Raw genomic sequence first — 21,741 nt, 5'->3', positions numbered from 1 at the left:
AAAATGACTGTGAGTGCTTCACTTGTAGCTTTACAAACAGAAAATCCGTAGACCCTGGGGTGGCATCATATAGCAGCAAGAACAAGGGGCATGGGTACTAACAACACATGATTAGGAATGGACACTGGACAGCAAACATTTATTTATTTTTAATTAAAAAGTTTAATTTAAGACGCTTATTTGGAACTTGACTTAAATTAACTAGTAGATTTGACTGACCTGGCTGGACAAGGATCCAAGTTGCACTCCTGAAGTTTGGGCTTGGGTTTGATGTTCTCTGGGTAATAGTGACAGTACTGATCAGCAACCACGCGGTTGCTCCGAAGGTCATAACACTCAGCTGATGTCAGCTGGTAACCTGCAGTATCAAACCATACAGGGAGTTTAACCAAACACGTCAATATCATATATTTCTTTATGCTTTTTGGCCATCTCATATTAAGGAAATTCTTCCCCACTGTGCTAGTCATTACCAGGACAGAAGACAGGTAAAAAGAAGGCTCATTAAGTTTTGCAGGCCTCGAATACTGTTTTACTACTCAAATTTTAATAATTAAATCCTAGGGCTTGAACTACATAACGGCATAACTAGATTATAAGACTCTGTTGGCAAGAACCATTCTTATTAGTTTTGTATAATCGAAAAGTCTAACACAGATTCTCAGTATCATTCAGTATTTATTTATCAACCATCCCATACCTGGATGCAAAATTGGCTCTCTTGTACCTGGGATACCAGGGAGAAAAACTTCCAGATAAGTAAGTAAGATAAACTCCAACACTGCTCCTTTGGTCAATGAGGGACAATGGAACATAGCACAGGATCAGGTCCTGCCAGGTGCCTGACATTATTTTTGCCTGAACTCAACCTGAAGGGGTTAAACTGAGTAAATACACGATCAAGTCCCTAACAGTAACTGTCATAAATTCCGTTTTTCTAAAAAACTAAAAAAGCCCTTCCTATTATGCAATTTTTGCTTCACCCAAAATTCTCTGTCATTTGTTCTTAAGTTTCTAACCAATATTTGTTTCCATGCACAAATTTCCACTGTTTAGAGAATCCTCTTTAAAAAAATAGTGTTGCTGAATAATACTTAATTCTGTTTATAATGTGTTCTGCCTTTTTTACCTGCCTCTTTGTTGTTCTGTGGATTTCTGGAGGGGTGCTGATGAGGACTTAGATTCTTGGGGAGAAAAATAAATGTACATAAGGAGTTTTTAAAAAATTAACCTTTTTGTATCATTTTAACCTTAACTAACTCCAAAATATATCCTCGCTGGCAGGTGGTTAAGTACTGTTGCTAAATATGTGTTAGAAAATCAGATTTAGAGTCCTTAAAAATCTTGCAAAAGATTTTAGGAAATCAGATGGAGGTTTATAAACCAGAGTTCCTGGCTTGAGGCTGTTTTCTCAGACCACCCACAAAAATTAATTGTTCATTAAAGCCCTAAAAAAAGACCTTTTTACAATTTTACGGTAAAGATGAAAAGCATGAAAGTTAATGGGTAAGAGCACATGTTCCATTTAATTTTTTTCTTTATAAGAAAATCAAAGAGCAAAGTGATATTTTCTGCAAGTAAATGTCTTTATTTTTCAATTACATTATACTCAAAAGCTAATAAGTTTATGGCAAGCTAATCATTTTATAATTTTCCATAAAATGATTTCACTTAAGGACAAAACTTACCATGTAGTAAAATGTAGGCACAATAAGTAAATTATAAATCTGAGATTATAATTTTAAAAATTATAATTTGTCAGTTTAAAATGTTGCTTTGAAGCTCTTCTAGAGTTTGTGAGATGGAAGTTTAGAACAAAAATTAAATAGATGACCAAAATGGTCGGATAATCATGTTTTCTAAAGCTTCACAAAGTATTTGGAATAGCAATTCTTTACACTTAGCAAAATGGTTGACTAGTTAAATCTGGAACCAGAAACATAAAAGAGAATTTAGAGATCATTTCTTCAGGAAATTTTAAACTATGGTCCATGAAGTAAGATGCTCACATCTTTGCTCTGAGCATTACGTATTCCTTTTATCTGGACTTCCGAGTAAGATTTCCACTTGACAGTTCTACTTCTTCACTTAGACGTAAAGAAAATAAGGCCCAAAGGGGTGAGATATATACAACTCTAACATTAATTGACTTATTATACAGCAAGCCATTGTCAAAGTTACTGAAATTATACTCCAATAGCAGCAATACATGAAACTGGCACAGTGGGCATGTTACTGAATTGCTACTTCTCACAAAAACATGGTCTTCATTTAAAAAGGAAAGAAAAAAAATTACTCCCCCTTATTTCTTTCTTTGAAACCATTTCCTGTGCTAGTCATTAATAGGTGAATCAAAATAACATATTTCCATGAAACATCAATGTAATTGGCAAGTTTATTTTTAAACAAAGTAATTTTATATTCAGGACAGATAGAGCAACTGGAAACACTATTTTATGGAAATGTTTAAAATGTTGAGCTAATACATAATGATAAAGTAAAAGCACTTGATGTAGTTTGGACTGCTTTTAAGCTAAGGTCTAACATTGCTCTATAGAGCCTCATTTTGAGTGGTTTGTTCACATTATGTAGACATTGATAATATAGCTGAAGATGAATTATATGATGTGCTCTTAATTGTTTTATAAAAATTAATGGATAATCATTTAACTTCATTTTGAGGTACCATCTTTCTCTTGCCAAAATAATCTAGCAATACCTATATGGATTAGGTACTTAAAACTAGCCAATTAACAGGCTTCTGTAAAGCCGGACCTAGTATTTACTTGATGTCCTCATTTTTAAAGTAATGTACATACAATTATGTACCCATTTTATTACCAAAACTTAAAAAAAAAAATAATAATCTACGAATACTGGCTCAGTTGGAAATGAAACTAAAATAGTCATAGACTGCTTATTACCCTTCTGGAAAGAATTTTGGTAATATATGCCAATAGCCACAAAAATTCTGAAACTCACTCTTGAGAATTTACTTCAAGGAAATAATTTCAAAGGAGAAAAATATTTAAGTATTAAGTTTTTCATTACATTACAATAGAGAAGTTTAAATGAACTAAATGATCTATAAAGATATGGCTAAATTATGAAATAATTCAAAGGAATTATTATGTAAACTTTATAATTATAAAGGCAGAAAATGAGGGGGGGAATCTTTTCTAGTAACACAAAATGCTGTCCATGTTACAGATATGACAGAGCAAGGACAGAAATTCAATTGACAACTTTGCAAGAGAGATGTGTTTTAATGCTAAATAAGGCAAGTGATATTCTTTTTACTTCACGAATGATGGGGAAGAGCTGAAAAAAACGACTCAGCCTAAGTCTACAGTGCAGTTATTTTTCTCCCTCTTGACAATAAACGACTTCTTTTAATTAAATTAATCTCTGATTCTTTTTGGACACATCATGGTATGCAGCTGGCCTGGCAAATATTCTTCACTTGATTTTTGAATAAATAAGTTCACTTCAACCAGATGAGTAGTTTATTCTCATAAGAACAGAATCACCTCAAGATTGCGCTGTTGACAAGCTCTGATAGTTCCTGTCTTGGCCTTCCATGGAATCAAGGAATGGAGTAAACACCGTTTCCTCTAATGGGATTCTATAGAGAGAATATATTTATGGAGCATTTAGACTGAGGTGTCTGCCTTACAAGAGGGCTTCAGGATTTGGACCCATTCAGAAGAAAGGATCTGATCCACCATGACACTAAATTTCTTCTGTGCTGCAGTGACTACTCTTGTAATAGCTAAGTCTTCTCTCATAGAAGCCAACAGTTCCTAGGCTAAATGAACACCATTACCTCCTCCACAGGTTGCTGAGCAAGGAAAGAAATCCGTCTCCCTCCATCGGTGGATGATAGGCTGATAGAAGATGAACTGGACTGTACTGTTGGCGGGCCCCGAGTTGCGGATCTGCAGGGAGACAACAGCAAAGGAGATGAACCAGTATGACAGGAAGGTGCTTTCTGGGTTCCTTGTAACTTTGGACAAGGATGTGTGATAGTACTGACAGTCTTTGGTGGTGTGAAGGACTGCTTTAAGAGAGAAGTGGCAATAGTCATAGCATCCATCTTAACCATTTAACCAGTGAATGGTCCTTGCATCACTAAGAAGAAAGAAGAAAGAACCTTCCCAGTTCTATTGCCAAAGAACAAGAAATAGCAATGCTTCGACTTGTGGTTCCAGTAGAATCTTATCCCAGGCTACTTAGTCCCTCACCCTCTTTTATTTCCAACCTCTCTCGTATAACAAGTAAAATTGTGTGGATTTTTAAATGTAGGATCAGAAATAGACAATTTGTTCTAAGAAAATTATAAATGCCACACACTGCAAAAAATGAAAGATATTGTCTTTGGTTAAGAAAAATAAAAGAGTTACAGAATTAAGTAGCTAGTCCCACTCAGAGACATACATGGAGATTCCTGACGACTTGGTGATTTATATATTTTAATGTGCATAGTTACTCACTGGAAGCTTGCTAAAATGCAAATTCCTGGGTTCAAGCCCAGAGATCCAGGCAATTCAAATGTAGATAGTCCAAGACCAAACTTTAAAAAACACCAATTTACAGTTTGAAAGCAAATACTTCAAATAAAATATGTACTTATGGAAATTACAACTCCTTTGTTTTTGAAAAGAGGAAATGTGAGGCAGTAATTCTTTAATGGTTCTTAAAAGTGCAAGGTTGAAATAACATACTCAAACTGAAAGAGAAGGATAAAAGTACCCAACAGGAACAATGCCTTGATTTCATGAAGAGAGAATGACATGTGATATAACGTTTAGACAGTTGGGCAAGGGCAAGGCTTGGGCTATTTATTACACTAAAAGAAGTTTCATGGACAACTGAGAGAATCACCTCTTACTCCAACTTTATTACAGGAATGAGAGAAGTGTCAATCAAAATCACATGGCCAAAGCCTTTATTAATGTTTTCAAGCCTTAGCACCATCTCAACTACTGTTTATCTAAGACAAATTGATAGATTCAGCCTTTAGATTTTTAAAAAGATAGCCTTATTTTTCTGTGCCACTGAATTTAACACCTAGGATGCAGAGGGTTACAGGTACACTGAAGAAACAGGGAGTAGGTCCTAATTCCTTGATTAGTGTTTGGAGTTTAGATGAGAATATGGAAATATTTCTCAGAAAATATGTAAGAGCTGGAAAGGAGAAAGAAGAAAGAGAGAAAAGCTACAGAATAGTTCATATTATGCTGGGATTCTGACCCATGGTGCATCCAGGTCTTTCCTAATTAGAATAAACAGTGATATTATACCCTACTTTAAAGCAGAAACAGCTGAAGCAATATAGTGTCTTTCACAAAAGGGAACATGGCTTATAGATTAATATTTTTCAGTCCTATATGTCAGATACAGGATATCTAATTGCTTGCTTAGGGATGTAGTATTAATCACATTCTTTGGAAAACTTTTTTTTTTTTTTTTTTTTTTTTTAAATTTTAGCTCACAAAAGCCTATAGCTCTTTTGGGATGTGTAGTTATCACGCTGGAAAGCTATTAGAAGGCTCTCATTTGAACATGAGCTCCATGAACAAACGAAAAGGTCAGAGGATTTGTTTAGATCCAGAGAGATGAATTGTTTTGCAAGGAAAGAAAACAAGCAGCTTAGAAAGAGTATTGTTCTTAATGAGATTAATGAAAGTGATGTATAATGACCATAAGCTCTGAGGCTGTATGTTTAGATTTGAAAAGAGATTGGAAATGAACAGAGACATAGTTATTTCGGGTAGATAAAACCAACAGCGATGTATGGATATCTCTGACCACATAATCTTGCTTAGTTCCTTCAAACTGATAACAACATTCCTGCTTCTTCCTTCTCTATCTTCTTCTTCCTTTAATAATAACAGCAACAACTACTTCAGCAATCAGCACTTATTACATTCCTACCTTGTGCAAGGTACACTTTATTTATAAATTATAATCTTAAAAGGACTCTGAATTATTTTCCACATTTACATTACAATGAGAAATGAGACTCAGAGAGGTTAAGTGACTTGCTCAAGGCTACACAGCTAGGGAGTAACGGCTAGGATTTCAGGTGTGCCTGGCTCGCAAGCTGCCATTCTTTTCTTGGTACCAAGAAGTCTTTGTTAGTGTTGTGGAGAGAGAGGCATTTATCTTCAGTGATATCCTTGTACCGCTCTTATCAGAATCTTCTTAATTTTTCATTTTGAAGTAGAAAAAAAATGTTTAAAATAAAAAGAAGAGGCTAACCTCTGTCTAACTTTGATGGACTAATTGTGGCTTACAGAGATGAGCCACTATGTTTGTTTATTCTGGCTTTATTAATTCTGGGCTGCTGGGACCATTGTTATCATTAGCTATGGAGCTTCATAAACCCTAAATCCTTAAACATCAGGACCTAGTTCTCAAGAGTATGTTGAAAGCTTCAGTTTGACACACTAGAATTTTGTTTCAAGGAGCTAAATACATCTGGCACAAGTAATTTTGACCTGCTTAAGTTAATAAGGGAAAAGAATTGTTCTGAACCAAGCTCTTCTTCCTGTAATTACAATAGTTCAGTGTTTCTAATTCAATATAATGACTTCCCACACTGAAAATAAAGGAAACAAAAACTGGTCACTTTCCATAGCAATTGATCGCACTGTCAGAACAGAGCTGCAGGGCGGTACAAATGTGTATGTGGGTAATGGTTGAGCTTTAAGTCTATGTAAAATCAAAGGAATTAAGGAGAAATTTTGAAAACACAAAAGACATCAAGTACACAAAGTTTCTTCCAGATGAAGCGCTAAGAAATGCCAAACCTTTTTCTTCTCAGTTGGGAAAGGGCAGGTAATTTGTAAGCCTTGAGATGTTCTCCAACCAGGTTCTTTTCTCTCCCTGATGTTGTAGAGACTTTTCCCTTCGAGAGAGGCCAGTAGGGGTCTGGCACTCAGGGGTCACCCCTCCCACCGTGGCGGCAGTTGAGACTCTACTCTGGCCTGAGGCAAAGAGGACAAAAAGAGGCTGTGGGCAGACCTGATCCTGTGAGCCTCTGAGCTGGGACCCACAGTGGTATTTGACTTGGTCACACTGCTATCAAAGCTGCTAGGGATATCATGACTTGGGAGTGCTTAAAAATGGTAGAAATAAATCAATATGCCTGCTAGGGAGGGGATAAAATGGAAAACAGATGAATCTATTTATTAAATGCCTCAGTTAGCTACATTCAATGTGGGGCTGTTCTGATGGTTGATGGTGATCGCAAATCCTCAAGAAACTGTAAAAATATTTCGAAATGCTTTCTTTGAGGGGCTTTCAAAACATGCTACAGGGTAAGATGTTTCTTACAGCACTTAAATATTTAAAAATACTTAATACTGATATAATTGTTATTTTATTGCCTTTATCCTTCATTATAAACTCTATGAAGGCAGGTACCATTTATCTTACTCACCACGCTTTCTTTGGCATTATCTTACAATGTTTGACATATAGGTGTCCAAACAATTGCTGAATAAATGAATGTATGAATGAACAAATTACAAATGAGCATAGTCCACTCAAATACTTTAGGAACTGTAAGCTATTATTTGTGACAAATTTTTAGACATCATCTTTTTATATGTATCTACCAGTTTTATTGAAGATGTTATCGATCATTTCTTGCTAATAAAACTGATAATTTTGATAAAATGTTGCTAAAATTCATGAAAAGAAGCATTACAGTTACCACACTACCCTTACCCAATAGTACTTCCTATCCTCCTTTGAAAGTACAGTGATATAGTAGAGTGGAAGGGGCTTGTAAAAATGCTAGTTATTATTGGAATGAAACATAAATTCAATCATTCCACTGTTTGAAATGCCTGACGATTTTAACAGTTGGAAATACTAAGATTAGGGATTATTCAGGAAAAATAATGATGAAAAATTGTTACCACCCAACTTTACTTTTACACTTTTTAAAAATAGTTTTCTAGGCCTCCTAAAATTCCAGACGTCAATATTGGGAGATACAGCAGTTTCAGCCCATAGGCCCCTGGCTCAGGGTTGCATGAGAGATGCTGGTTATAGATTTAGTACCCAGAGCCCTTGAGTAGGGCAGGAGATCAGAGATGCCTCTCTGGGAACAATGGGTGTGATGATGGCCCATAAACAAAGAACTGGAAGAAATATATCAAGAAAGAGATGCTGAGAGGCTGAGCAGACCTGAACCTACTGAAAGGACAGCCTCAGTGTCAGATGGAGAAGGAGGGCAGAAAACAAATGACCAGAGTGGAACCAAGGGTCTAGGATTGGAAAAGTGCTTCCCACTCTCCACGATGGTTCTTGGATTCTGAATGTTATACCTAGCTGTGCAATTGCTGAAACACTGTGGCTACAGGAGTGCAGAAGGAGTCACCGTAAAATATTTCTCTGTAGTATTCAGATTATTCTGAGCTAAAGACAACTGAGACCCTGCAGGCTCAAGAGAAACTCCTGTGCTACCCACACAACTACCTAGAATTTAAATTAGGGGCCATGTCCATGATAAGAAATTATCAGCGATTACCTTTTTGACCTATTTAAGTGGCAGGGCAAACTACTAGTTACTGAGGATCCGCTCTTCTTATCATTCCATAATGACCCTCCTCTCCTCCGAAGTCCCAGGGTGCCTTATCTCATCCTAGATCAGAATTCCATATATACCTTACATTCCTGTCTCTGAACCTTTCATGTATGTGGGGTCTCTGACTATTTCATGTATGTGGAATTCCCATATGTACGTATGTATACAACTAAATTTGAGTAATTTTCTCTTGTTAATCTAATCTGCCTCATGTAGATGTAATTATTGGTCCAGCCGAAATAACCTACAAGGGTAGAAAAAGTTTCTTTCTCCCCAACATGAGAAATTCATTAAGAAATTCAGTGTATTGTAATAAGCTCAGTTCTAAATTCTTGAAATCTATCAGCATAAAGGGGCATATTATTGCGAGAATTACTACCTGTAAATTTGGGTAGAAAAAAGAATCACTATGTATTACATGCTTCTTTTATTTCCTACAGTTTATTTAAATTTTTATTCTCAAGAATATTTGGCTTGTGGCAATGATTTTCCCTTTGTACGAATGCAGGTTGACTGGTATGGGGTGGTCATCTAGAAACAGTCTGGGCGGCAGGGTAAAACCAAGCTGGGCTTAAACGTTTGCCAAAGCTCAGCCTCCAGTGGAGAAAAGAATTGATTATTTCAAGCCCACCCAATATTCACAGGCTGTCCAAGTCTCACAAAGGCTTTCTTAATCACATCAACCTATAACAAGTATCTATAGCTTTTACCATCTGTCCACTTTATTTTAGTACTTAATTATATGCATCACTATTTCCAAATTTCCTATCCAGTGTTTTATCTCTCAAATGGCATCATAGGCTAGGAGAGGGCAGATAACATATTTGGGTGACGAATTATGTACAGGGTTATGCTCAAGGCTGTCAAAAAGAAATACAAAGGCATCATCTCTGCTCAATACTCAAAGTGATACAAATGGAGACTACGACGTTTCTATCTCCAGCAGTAGTCAGACAAGCTACTTAGGCAATAATTGGAATGATGCCAATCTTCCTAACCAAGTTCCCCGACTCTAAAAATGTAATGCATTTAGTAAATTAGCCTCTGTAGAAAATAACTGTTCTCTAGTTAACCAGTGCACAAATTCTGAGTCAGTGTTCTTAGTTCTAAGTCTCCTTATTCTGCTGTGCATTTCTGCTACTTTGGTGGCTTAGGTACTCATCAGTCACTTTTCTATCTAATACGACTGTCTTCTTTTTAAAAATGGGCACAAACTAAACATGTTGCTTGCACAACTAGAGCTAAGTTGGAAGTACTAATAAAGAATGGACTATTACTGAAAAAGACCCTTTTTTATTTGGGAAAGTCATTATCTTTCATTGGGTCTGCAGCTTCAGAAAAGATGCACATGGCATGGTAGGAGGAAGGGAATACTAAAATTAGCCAGACAACAAGCCAATAGCCAATTGTCCGTAACAATTAATGTGATGACAGATGTCACAGCCAGTCTGTTCTCCCGTTCATTTGTCTTAACAGCTACACCTGCCAAATTGTTCCTGCATATACCACTTGTAAATTGATCAGCTTCGGACCACCTTCAGAGAAACAGCTTTCTGCCATTGTGTAGAAGAGTACTGTGATAAGTTGGACCAGAAATTAAAGCATTTCAAAGACACAGAAAGGAAGTAATTTGGCTCTATCTGCTTTTATACACACTATCTCTTTCCATTCCTCACCAAGACTCTATGGGGAGGTATTTTATTACCATTTTTTTCAAATGATTAAACAGGCTCAAAAAGGTAAAACAATGTACTGAAGGTCACATACCCAGGAAGCAGGAGAGTATACTAAACTTTAGAGAGTTTATCCTTTCTACCTTTCTAGCATTTCCAAAAATATTTGTATGAAGTTTAAACTTTTGGAAGACACGATCCCCTAGGAAGCAAGATAAGAATTTAGTCTGGTTTTAATCTTTAAAAGAGATTCTAAAATATAATTTTGGAACCAATGGCAATATATAATAATTCTCACTGTGAGAAAATTTTCCTTTCTTGCAAAAAATACCTTTTCCTTTTAAGTAAACAAAAATTGTATTTTGGCAATAAAATTCCATGAAGATGTTGACAAATAACCATTTCTATTTTGATTCCTACGTATCTCATTCAAAAAGGAAGTCATTGCTTAAATTAATATATAGGACAAAAGAGATTACACTCATAATGACATTGAAAACAAATTTCAAACTATGTGTACATTTACAAAGCATCTTATTCATAAAAGATGATTTAAGAAAAATCGAATGGTAATCTTTCATTTTCAGCTATTTCAGGGAAAACTAGGGAAGAAAAAGTTGCCTTGTTATGAATCACTGGAAAAAGGTAATTTTCTTCATTTTTTCTGTATCTTCTTAAATCATCTGACTCATTTTCAACTTTGAATAAATTGATTTTTAAAATCATATATTTTATTAGAATAACTTTACATCTCTTTGATCCTGCTATTTTCTAATAGACCCCTAATTTCCTTTCATTTGCAACTGAAGTCATTTGTATTGTCAGGATACGCAATGCAAAAACCACTAAAATGGTAAGTTAGCCTGTTTCTGATCGAAAATATTCACTAATGGTACGCATCTAGAAAAGTATCAAAAACTTCTTTAAATCCATTTTTTTCCTCAAATATGTGTATTTACATGTAGAAGAAAAAAATATTCTCAGAAGTAACACATAATACTGAAAAGCGTTCTTGGCCAGAAGTAGAGATGTGGTTTTTGGTTCAGGTTTGTCACTGAGGTGAGCTTGGGCACATCACTCAACTTCTCTAAGACTCAGTTTCCTTGCAAGCAAAATGAAGATGTCAGCATCTGTCCCACTTCAGCAACTGCCATGTGGCTAAAAGCCCTTTATTCATCTCCCACTTGGCAGTGTTTATTGGGTTTTTCTTATGGAGATATGAAGACAAATATGATTGCATCCCTGCCCACAAGGAACGCACAGTATGGAGATGAAATTCAAACACGAATTTTAGGTTGAGTCACAGAATGCTTCTAGAAGGAGAAAATCTTGAGGGACAATTATAAGTTAGTGAAGTGAATGGCAGAAGATAAGATAGGAACATTCCAGACAGAAGGCACAGCATTATGCAAAAGTAATCAATTATGAGAGTAAAAGATGCTGGGGGACCTGCAAGCCATTCAGCTGATTGAAACAGGAGGGGAAAAGTCAAAGGTAAGGTTGGAAGGGTAGACAGAATTCAGATTACTGAGAGTAACACATATTATGCTATGGATGTGCATTTTAACCTCAAAGCAATGAGTGAAGGTGAGGTGCAATGTAGGATGAAGAGGGTGAGTTATGGTTTCAGAAAACTTACTCTGCGGGCAACATAGGCAATGGATCAAAGGCTGGGAAACTAATTCAGAGTCCATGATATTAGTTCAGGTGAGAAATACAAAGACCTAAAACTAAGATAGTGGCAGCAAAGATGGAAAAGAAAGAATAGTCTTAAATGATACAGAGGTAGAATTGACAAAGTTTAATGTCTAACTCGGGGAGTATAGGAGAAGGGGAAATTGGTACGAATCAAAGTTTTCTGACTTGGCTGGATAAACAGTGTATTATCCCACATGATAAGAAATAAAGAAGATAAAGTAGGTGTCTAGGGATAGACAAGTCCAGTTTTGGACATGTTGAGCTCATTGTGTCTGTGGGACATCCAAGTGGTGATGTGTAGAAGGCAGCTGTATACATGAAATGCATTCAACAATGCTGTGAACTATTCAAATGTGAATAATATTATTTGAATCCAATTCTATGTTTTCAGTGTGTATATTAACTCTTGCAAGTCCACTAGGGAAATTAGTATAAATAGTTTATTCAACGATATTCTAAGGGCTACAAAATATAAAGAGATCTCTCAATTTTTTACTGTATAGCTATATCTTGTTTTATTGTGTTTTGCTTTATTATGCTTCATGGATGTTGCAGGCTATTTTGTTTTGTTTTGTTTTACAAATTGAAGACAAGACCCTCCACTAGCAAAAGGATTATGACTCACTTTATTGCGATAATCATTTTATTGTGATATGCATTTTACTGCGGTGGTCCAGAACCAACACCGCAATATTTCCAAGGTATGCCTGTATTTGCTTAACTGAAATTACTTAACTACTTACAGCATCATTTCTATTGTGAGCTATTTCTGATAGTTTATAGCTTCTTGCTCATGTTCATGTGGCCAGTAGGTGGACTGGATTAAGAAGACCTACCATGCAGACGGAGACAAAGAACAGTACCTTGGAACCCTTCTTCCATCCAACCTCACTGCCTATCACATTTTCCTATATGTATTCTTACTTCCAGCTGCCATGGGGTCATCAAGCTTTAGCTTAAATCAAATGTCCTCTGGCTCCAGGTCCCATGATGAAAAATTTATGGAGTCCTGGACATGTTACAAGTTTTACAGCTTTACAGCTGAAATCCTTCAGGTCTTTCTGACCTACTGAAGGGAAAAATATGTTTTATTTTATTGTGATTCCCAAATGTTCTTCTAGTGTGTACATTTTTCCTACAGAATGTGTATGTTGCTTCCAGCAATGTGTTTTATATTACCTTGAAGAGCAGGAAAGCTCTGATAGAAGGAAACAACTTAGTCTTGTTGCCAGTCCAAGAGAAAACAGAACTAGCAATTGAAAGAAAGCATGGCCAAGTCTATGGATCATCAGTTTGTCTTTCCCTTTGACTGAGGACACCTCCTACCAGTCAATGACTATTCTAACTTGTTTAAAAACCGTTCATATTCCCTCAACTAATGATATGTTGGCTTTGTGAGTGGGTCTTTTTATTAAATTAAATATACATATACACACGCACGATTAGGATTTTCCTAGGATCTTAAAAATATCATATGTTCTTGTAAAGTCCAAGATGTAGTTCAGCACCCTCAAATTAAATATCTCCTGGATAACAGGCTTTCTGAATCTATGTCAAAACCAAAAATCTCTCTCTCTTCGGGAGATTATAAATACCATCAATCTGGAGGTGGCTTGAAAACGAGGTACCTAAATAGGCTTACCTTGACGATGAAATCTGCTGTGAGTGGTCCAGCCATTCTCAGTATCTCTTTGTCCGGAAATTTCTGGAAGTTCACACTAGAATTGTCCACAAGAAAGGTGCCCGTGGAGTTGAGACTATTTTCACCTTTGGCCCCCTGGAGGGTTTTGGTTTCCAGATCTACATAATCAAATACATGAAGAGGAGAGAAAGATGTTCCCAGGGTTACAACAGGCCACATGCAAGTACATTCCATGCAACAGCGTCTAGAACTATGTAAGGGAGAAGTACCATCCTTTATATGGCTGACACAATTAAAATTATAATGGAAACAAAACATATAGGCACTTTGGATCACATAGGAATTTATGCTGCAAATGAAATTATTTTAATACTCATTATCCAAACACTTAAGGCTCCCTGTCAAAAAATTTTTTGACTCCCTGGGTGAGTTCATCTGAGAACCCCACTTCACCAAAATCTTATTTCTTTGACTAAACCATCTCTCATACCTGTCTTGCTGATTTCAGTCTTTATGGCCCTCAGTCTAGAATATCCTACACTTTTCTTTTTGCTCTGTGAGATCCAAGGTGCATCTCTGAGTTCCCTCAGCACCTGTGACTTTATATTCACATATTACCTTGTATTTATTTATACTTTCTGGTTACTTTTAGCATGTGTGCTATTGCTCAAAACAAAGAAAGTGTAGTGACTTAAGGGCAGGGAACTAACTAACAGCCTTTTTTAGTTCTCTTTCTTTTAAAAACCCTTTCGGTACTTCGTTCAGCACATATATATATTTCATAAAAGCTTAAGACAGAAAGAAGAATTTCTTAATTCCTGGAAATTCCAATCTGAATTTAGCCAATGACAAAGACTATGAAGCATCTTTTGTTATAGGAAATCAAAACATGCTGGTGATAACGGTAATTATGATGAGTATTTCGGAGCAGGTTAAATTCTCATGTGATTGAGAGGTGATTTATGATTGTCTGCTGCATGAAGGAAGGTAGATAGGCTATTACAAAAGTTTCCAAAACTTGCACAAGAACTCTTGGTTTTGGCAGGAGTTCTTTAGAAGAAAGATGGGGTACCTGGGTGAAGCTCTTGATCTCCTACCCTACATTCAATCAGAATGACTCCCTTCTTATAATTTTACAGATTGGAGTTCTGGGGCTAATAACATTTTAAAGATCTCTGGAGGTACTAAAGTGCCCAAACTATCTGAACTAAATTATTCTAGATGTCTAAATCAAGCTCTCTACTACAAGAAATACCAACAGGCAGAAATGTTGGAGTCCAATCAAATGCCCATGATCCTCAGATAAAGTCTGTAGCCCTTTTACAGGAGTAGGTCAGGCTTCCCTCCCCTGACCTAGAGAGGACCGCACAAAAAAAACAAGGCACATCAAGGAAACTTGAGTGGGGGAACCACAGCTGTCATTAGAGAACAGCAACAACACTGTATCTCCTTCCTCCACCTTTCATTCTTCTAGCTGCCTTACATGTATTTGTGGAAGTGTCTCCAGCACATAAGTTAACTTAGTTTTGGAAAAATCTTGGAGGTGTAAGCCTGACCTGAGCATCTGAATTTATCGCCTGGCTTCCCACCTGTCCTTCTCAAGGTACTTCTGATTAGAGATGAGCTGGGGCTGGGCCAGACTGCCTAGTCTCTTGTTCTAGTTTGGCCCTTAATATCTGAGGTTGGTCCCACGTTGGACCAGCTGCTGGGAGTGAAGGGCAAAGGGTTGCAAGAGAAACAGGGCATCACTTATGCATACATTCATTTTGAATTATATTCCAAATATCAAAACAAAACAAAAGCTTCTTTAGTTGTACATATGTTATCAACAGTATGTCTGTTGGGGAAAAAGAGCAGGTTCTATTTTGCTTTTCATCATCTATGTATGTCATTGGCAGCTTTATCTATCAAATCCTTGGGATGATTAAACCAAACAAGGCTGTTTGGTCAGCTTCTTAGTGATCACATAATTAAGAAATCTGTGAGGCTAATATATTCATAAAAATGAATTTTCTTCTTCTATCTCTATTCCTTTGGGTTCTTTCCTCTGCAGTGAGGAGTCACTCCCCAGCTTGGCAATGGTTTTGGTTTGGATGTTTCAGTGCCTGTCATGGCTCAGAAAAATACTTTTTTGAGTGGGGTTATTATTACCAACAGTTACCTCTGTCCAGTTCTCAAGGGAAAAAACAAATTATTTGAATGGCAAAAGTGGATACACATATATCATCCTTTGACATGTGAACACTATATTTGGGGGGCAGTTATTCAGAGCTAGAAAAGAACTTGGACCATATAAAGTATCTCATCAGCATCTTTGGCTTTGCTTGAACTGCATCTTACTTATTCCTTTATTGAAATGTACTTATTTTTATTTTTAGAAAGACTACAGTAGGCTATCTGAACTTTCACAGGCTCTAATTTGTTTTCTCTTATTTGCCTTTCTGGAATGATTTCAGTCATAATCCAATTGCCAAAAGATAGTACTTGCGACCTAAACTGGTTTCTTAGGCATGTGTGTGGGAGGGGAGAAAGAGTAGAAGATGATAGATGGCTTTACAAGAACCCAGGAACAATCACTGTGGAGGGGATCTGAAATGCTCAAGGGATCGACTAAAGTGAAAGTTTTCAGGGAAGCTGAATTTTGCAGGAAACACAAACATATCCTCTCCTACCCCCTTCCTGGTTCATAGCCCATAATTTTCTGCTTGTAATTCACAGGTCTACATCTAAGCAGCACTGAATAGTATTTAAAATAAAAAAGATGTGGCTATGTACTACTGGCTTGGCATGGCTGAAGATCAGTTTTTGTACAGACTCTAGTGGGGCCATGCTACTACTTGATCCTTGGGTTATGATCACTCCCCAGTAATCTTGATTCCCAATAGCTATCTTCAAGACAGTAGGACCTTATACAAGACAGTAGGTCTTTTATACATGGGATGCTTAATTATGCCTCAATGGTTTTCTTTAAATGCCACAGGGTTACGGCTGTTTGTTTGGTATTTCTATGTTCCTCTGCACTGATGAAGTAATAAAACATGAGAGTAGAAGGAATAAAAGAAAGAAGGAAGGAGAGAGAAGGACTATTAAAAGGAAGAAGAAGAAGAAAACGAGAGACTAGGCAAGAAAAATATTGAGATTGATTGGAAAGGAAGGAGAGAATGAGGAATAATATCACAAAAGCATAAACATGTACTTAAATCATGAACAACCTATGGGGAGCATCAATTTTGTATTTTTCAGGATGGCTGTGGTTAGAGATAATTACCACAGAGGTTTCTACCATCTCATCAGGCAACCAAAAGATAAACAGAAGCACTCAAAATATCATATTATTATAGAATGGAAAGATTTGTACTTCTGTATTTTAATCTCTTCTGGGAACAAAAAAATAAATAATAATGACTAAAATTCCCAATATCCAAAGGAAAACAGCTAAGTTTACTTACACAAGTGATCAGGTCCTTTTAAGACAAGGCGAATATGTCTACTTCCATAGGGAATAGCAACCACAGTGTCATCCACTAAAGAGAAACAAAGCAAAGTCTTAAAAGCACATAATTTTATACAAAATTACTAATGGTCTTTTATGAAGGCACTGACTTACATACTCCCACCCCAAATGACATTCTTTTTTAAGTCTTTGAAATGTGAACATCAATCTTTGAGAAACAAGATTTCTACTTTCATCAGAATACGCCAAAAAAGCTGGTTACTAGCTAACTCATGGGGGGATCTGGCCTTTAAATATATATATGATATATGGAAAAATGAATTTGCAAGTTTTCATTTCTGATTTTAAATCCTGCTCTTACATTGCCAAATTTCTCTAGCTTAGGGTAATTGTGTTAAATTACAAAAAGAAAATAAATTCTAATGTTTAAAGGATGACTTCATTTTATAAAATCTGGATTTCTCTCTAGCAAAGTAACTGTCTTGGATGAGTAAGACAGATAAGAATAGGGGAAGTATATATATTTATGTTTTTTAAGCCTGTTAGGGCAGAAATCATGCCTTCCAGTTCTTCAATGCCCTTTACACTATCTGCATTTAATACTATGTATAATGAGTGTCCCATAAATGGTTATTCACATTTCTCCCCAATACCCTCTCTGTTTTGCAAAAAAAAAAAAAAAATAGCTGAATCATAGATCATTAAAAGAATGGATTACTTTTTTACTGTACTTAAAAACTGGGCCTACCAATGTCACCATAATAAAAATAAATTTTAAAAAAGCATAACCACACTGCAATTATCATAACAACAAAAAAAATTGAGACTAAACTCATTGGAAGCAGTCCCAAAACCTACATTAAAAAAAATTGAAGGTATATTACATGCACCTGAAACACATCCTTATTTAGGACTCCATTTGTGACAACAATATCTTATATTTATATGGCACTCAAAAGATTCACTTATTTATTCCTTCACCCTAAACTTGTAATATAAGCAAGGAGGATGCCACCATCTACCATTTTATGATGAAGAAATGAAGCCTCTGAGAAGTATAATGAGTGGCTCAAAGTTCAAAGAACAGGAGGGCCTTCCAGAAGGCAAGGGAAAGCAGGTATTTTAAACTCACCAGCATATTCAGAAGCTCTTCGGGATTCACTGTTTCACATATATCTTTCCAAAATTATATATTATCGTCCTATCACCGGAAGAATTTAGTTTAAATTTTAAAAAATCTCAAAAGGTAGCCAAATTCTCTGAACTTCAACATTATATATCATCTTGTCTTTGGGAGATTTTAATTTCAATAAATGAATTTCAGAAGTTCCTTAACTTCTCTGATCCTTATATTTTTTTGTAAAGTAGGGAAAACAACACTTACCTCATAATATTGTCATGAAGAGATATAGGTATGGATATACCTAGATATATAGATCTATAGCCTGTAACACAGTATTTTGTAAATATTATTTTCCTCCCTCTATTCCAAATCTCTTTAAAAACAGGAACTGAAAGACTATTTTTATGATGTTTTTTAACACTTACTTCAAGGCCCTTAGCACATAGCCAGCTGAATGAGAAAGAAGAATCATATGCTCTCAATTCCTTTTCTAAAGAGGTTACATTTATCAAGTTCTCTGCAATACCGATTATTCTCCTTACAATATCACCTTCTAATTGTTTTTAATGCTATACATTGTAAAAGAAAAGAAAGGCTGAATTTCAGATAGCTAAGAGTTTGTGGCATATAAGAACAAAACACATAAGGGGAATATAGAGAAGGAACAAAGAATGTTCAGACTGGACCCACAGAGCTTTAAACGTCTTGCATAAAGACATGGATGTTAAAGTTTATAAAAGAAACTCAAAAAAGTTAAAACAATGGGATTTCTAGAAATAGAAAGTCTTTGTTTATCTACAGGTCAAGTAAAGTGCAAGTAAAAGGGAAGCCTTCTGTTTGGCCCCGCAATGCTCAGCGGCAGTCCTGTGACCCACACACTGCTCAGGCGGACTCCCTCTTGTTCTGCTGAGAAGTGACTCACGTTCCACACACAGGGGCACTGACCTAGCTTTTGGCTGATGCAGTAACCTTTGTATGCTCCCCAAGGAAAGTGGGGAGGAACCTCCAAGGTTGTTGGGGGAAGCGGGCAGGATGGAGGCAGTAGACCAGGCAAGAATGAAATGTCTCCTGATGCCCCTCTGCACTTGCCTGGGCAAAGAAAAACACGGAGCAACTTGGGCTGATGCAAACTTAAACCATCAGCTGCACATAGAACCAGAGGTAGGAGAGTCATAGCCTATTCTTCTATGGCTCTGTAAGAGGCTAACAGACAACTGGCAGCTCATTAGGCACTTGGCAAATTCATTACTTTATTCCACAAATATTTTTGAGTGTGTCAGGTTCCATACTAGGTACCAGAGATTCAGTGATGAACAAGATGAACAAAGCACCAGCTCCATAAGATGGTCCCTGAAAAACGGACCTAAGATAAAATGTGTGGGGAAATATCACATACTATACCTTGTTCATGGAAATTCTCGAAGCATATTAATTAGTTTCTTAGGAGCCCCGAACCAAAGAAACCTATTCCACTTCTATTTAACCCAGTGAGTCCCCAGTGTGTTCACTTGGGGAAACTTTTTCTTACATATCACCTGTTAACATCAGCTGATACATCTCAGAACATACCTTAGTATATGGTCCTTTTAATTTGACAAAAAAGCAAGATAGAAAAAAAATTAATTTTATTTTCTGCATGTTGATAAAAAGCCAGTCTTTATGTATGTATTAATATTTTTTTTCATTTGATGATAAATTCTCAGTGATTAGGGATGGGTTAGGGGACTCTTCTATATTGCACCTACTCTAGTCTTGTGCACAGAGAGGTGTTTAAGACATCTGAGAACGTGTGATCAGTCTGGTTTCATTACCTGTCCCTCAGGGATTAATTCGATGGGTTCAGCTGGAGAGGCAGGTGGCTGCATCCTCTCCCACTGTGCTGCACATTCCTCTGGGAGCCCTCTCCTACGAAGGCCCGCTGCTCTACGATCAAGTGCATTGCCCCTAATATATTCTGGCTTTGCTGACGGAACTGTGAAGCCAATTTTCAGGACATAATTCCAGGTTATTAATCAATTCTAAAAGACCTGTTTCAGAGATTAGGTAACTTCTTTCTCCATTTAAAGGACAAAGTTTCCATGGGAATCATAAATTCTGTCATTTAACATATATGGGTTGCAAATCCCCTTTTCAAGAAAATTATCCTCAGGGATTGTACCTAAAAGAGTTCCTCAAAAAAAAAATTAAAGAAATCTACAGCTATATATATATATATTTCACATCTTTCTATAGAACATTTTAGATTCCTTTTTTAATCTTGCATATGTGGAAGAATTTTTTCTGTGTGATTCATGCTTTATCAGAGAAAGGTGATAATATTGATAAGTTTTGAAAAGACAGGATTTCCTATACTTCTATGTGAGTTTATCTTATTTTGAGACCTGCTGATAAGTTTATGTTTTTAAAGACTCTTTGCTCTAAGCCTTTGGGGCTGATACTTAATCTTATCATTATTATTTTTTTTTAATGAAAGAGCCATTGTTAATATAGCTAGCTACATATAAAAATATTCTGCCAACCTTGAGGAGGTTTCTATGTTATATTTTTAATCTTCATGCCAACTTCATTACTCTTAAAATATATCCAATAAAATAAAGTGAAACTCAGCATTTGAGCTCTTCAAATCTGCCTCCTCCACCCCACATACCAGTTTATAAGTAATTGCACAATGGAGGATATATACTGGACAGGCTAAACAAGATGCTGCCCCTTCTCCCATTTAGTGAATTTCATCTGTACAGTTACCTGGAACAAAAACTGTGAAGCAATCATTGACTTTATCCTTATGTCTAATCAGTTAGAAGTCCTATTGTCACTAGAGTAAAAAGTCATATTTATTGATTCTACCTTATTTCACATTTTAACATATACGAAATCAGAATGCATCTCAAAATCACTGGTTCCTTATGGTCCCTCTTATCAAGGCAGTAATCCTGCCTTAGTCATCTTTGCCTGCACAGGTGCTAACATCAAAACAACCATTATCAAATTTGCAAAATGGGTGTTAGCAGCTTGAAAGAAAATTCCAAAGTAATAGTGGAGCACACTCATTTAATTTCTGGGACTCAAATGGTTGTTAGGGTCGTAGGGAGATGAGGAATCAGAAGTGGGTGTTGAAAGCTGGCTAGTTCTACATAATAGGAAAACTGAATTAAGGGCCCAGCACCAAGACTTCTGCTTTCTGCCAAGATGGAGTAATAGGGCCAAGGCTTAATCTCTTGCCTGAAACAATCAAAAGTTCAGAAAAAAAAAATGTGAAAGCATGGCTTTGAAGACAAAGGCTATCAGGCCAAGAAGGGCAGCGATTTTTGAGAGTCAGGAAATAAAGTAGGTAAGCTTTAATGATGCCCCAGCTAACTGTATTGAAAGACCTCCCAGGCCTCCACTCAGGAAGTGGGAGCTCAGAGCCCATTGGATTCCCTGAGATGAGGAGACAAAACTAAGAGTCCAAGGAGATCAAGGTGGCTAGAGTTTGAAGGACAGATTACTAGAGAGAAAGCTCTCTCTAGAGATCACTCTGGAGATTTAAGAGTGTTTTTTTTTTTTTTT

The 21,741-nt window shown here is 36.4% G+C and overlaps 1 protein-coding gene across 1 annotated transcript in view; it reads right to left on the bottom strand.

The window, feature by feature from the left end:
* ADAMTSL1 (ADAMTS like 1) overlaps positions 1 to 21,741 on the bottom strand; it is a 409,445-nt gene that overhangs the window by 250,783 nt on the left and 136,921 nt on the right. Inside the window, exons 6-9 of the mRNA XM_011365360.2 lie at positions 17,065 to 17,139; positions 13,616 to 13,773; positions 3,827 to 3,938; positions 220 to 358 (exon numbers count right to left, since the gene is read on the bottom strand). Coding sequence (XP_011363662.1) covers positions 220 to 358; positions 3,827 to 3,938; positions 13,616 to 13,773; positions 17,065 to 17,139 — 484 coding nt within the window. The remainder of the gene's footprint in view (positions 1 to 219; positions 359 to 3,826; positions 3,939 to 13,615; positions 13,774 to 17,064; positions 17,140 to 21,741) is intronic.

This window comes from Pteropus vampyrus, unplaced genomic scaffold (assembly GCF_000151845.1).
Source record: "Pteropus vampyrus isolate Shadow unplaced genomic scaffold, Pvam_2.0 Scaffold109, whole genome shotgun sequence".
NCBI lineage: Eukaryota > Metazoa > Chordata > Mammalia > Chiroptera > Pteropodidae > Pteropus > Pteropus vampyrus.
This window is presented reverse-complemented; position numbering and strand designations above follow the sequence as displayed.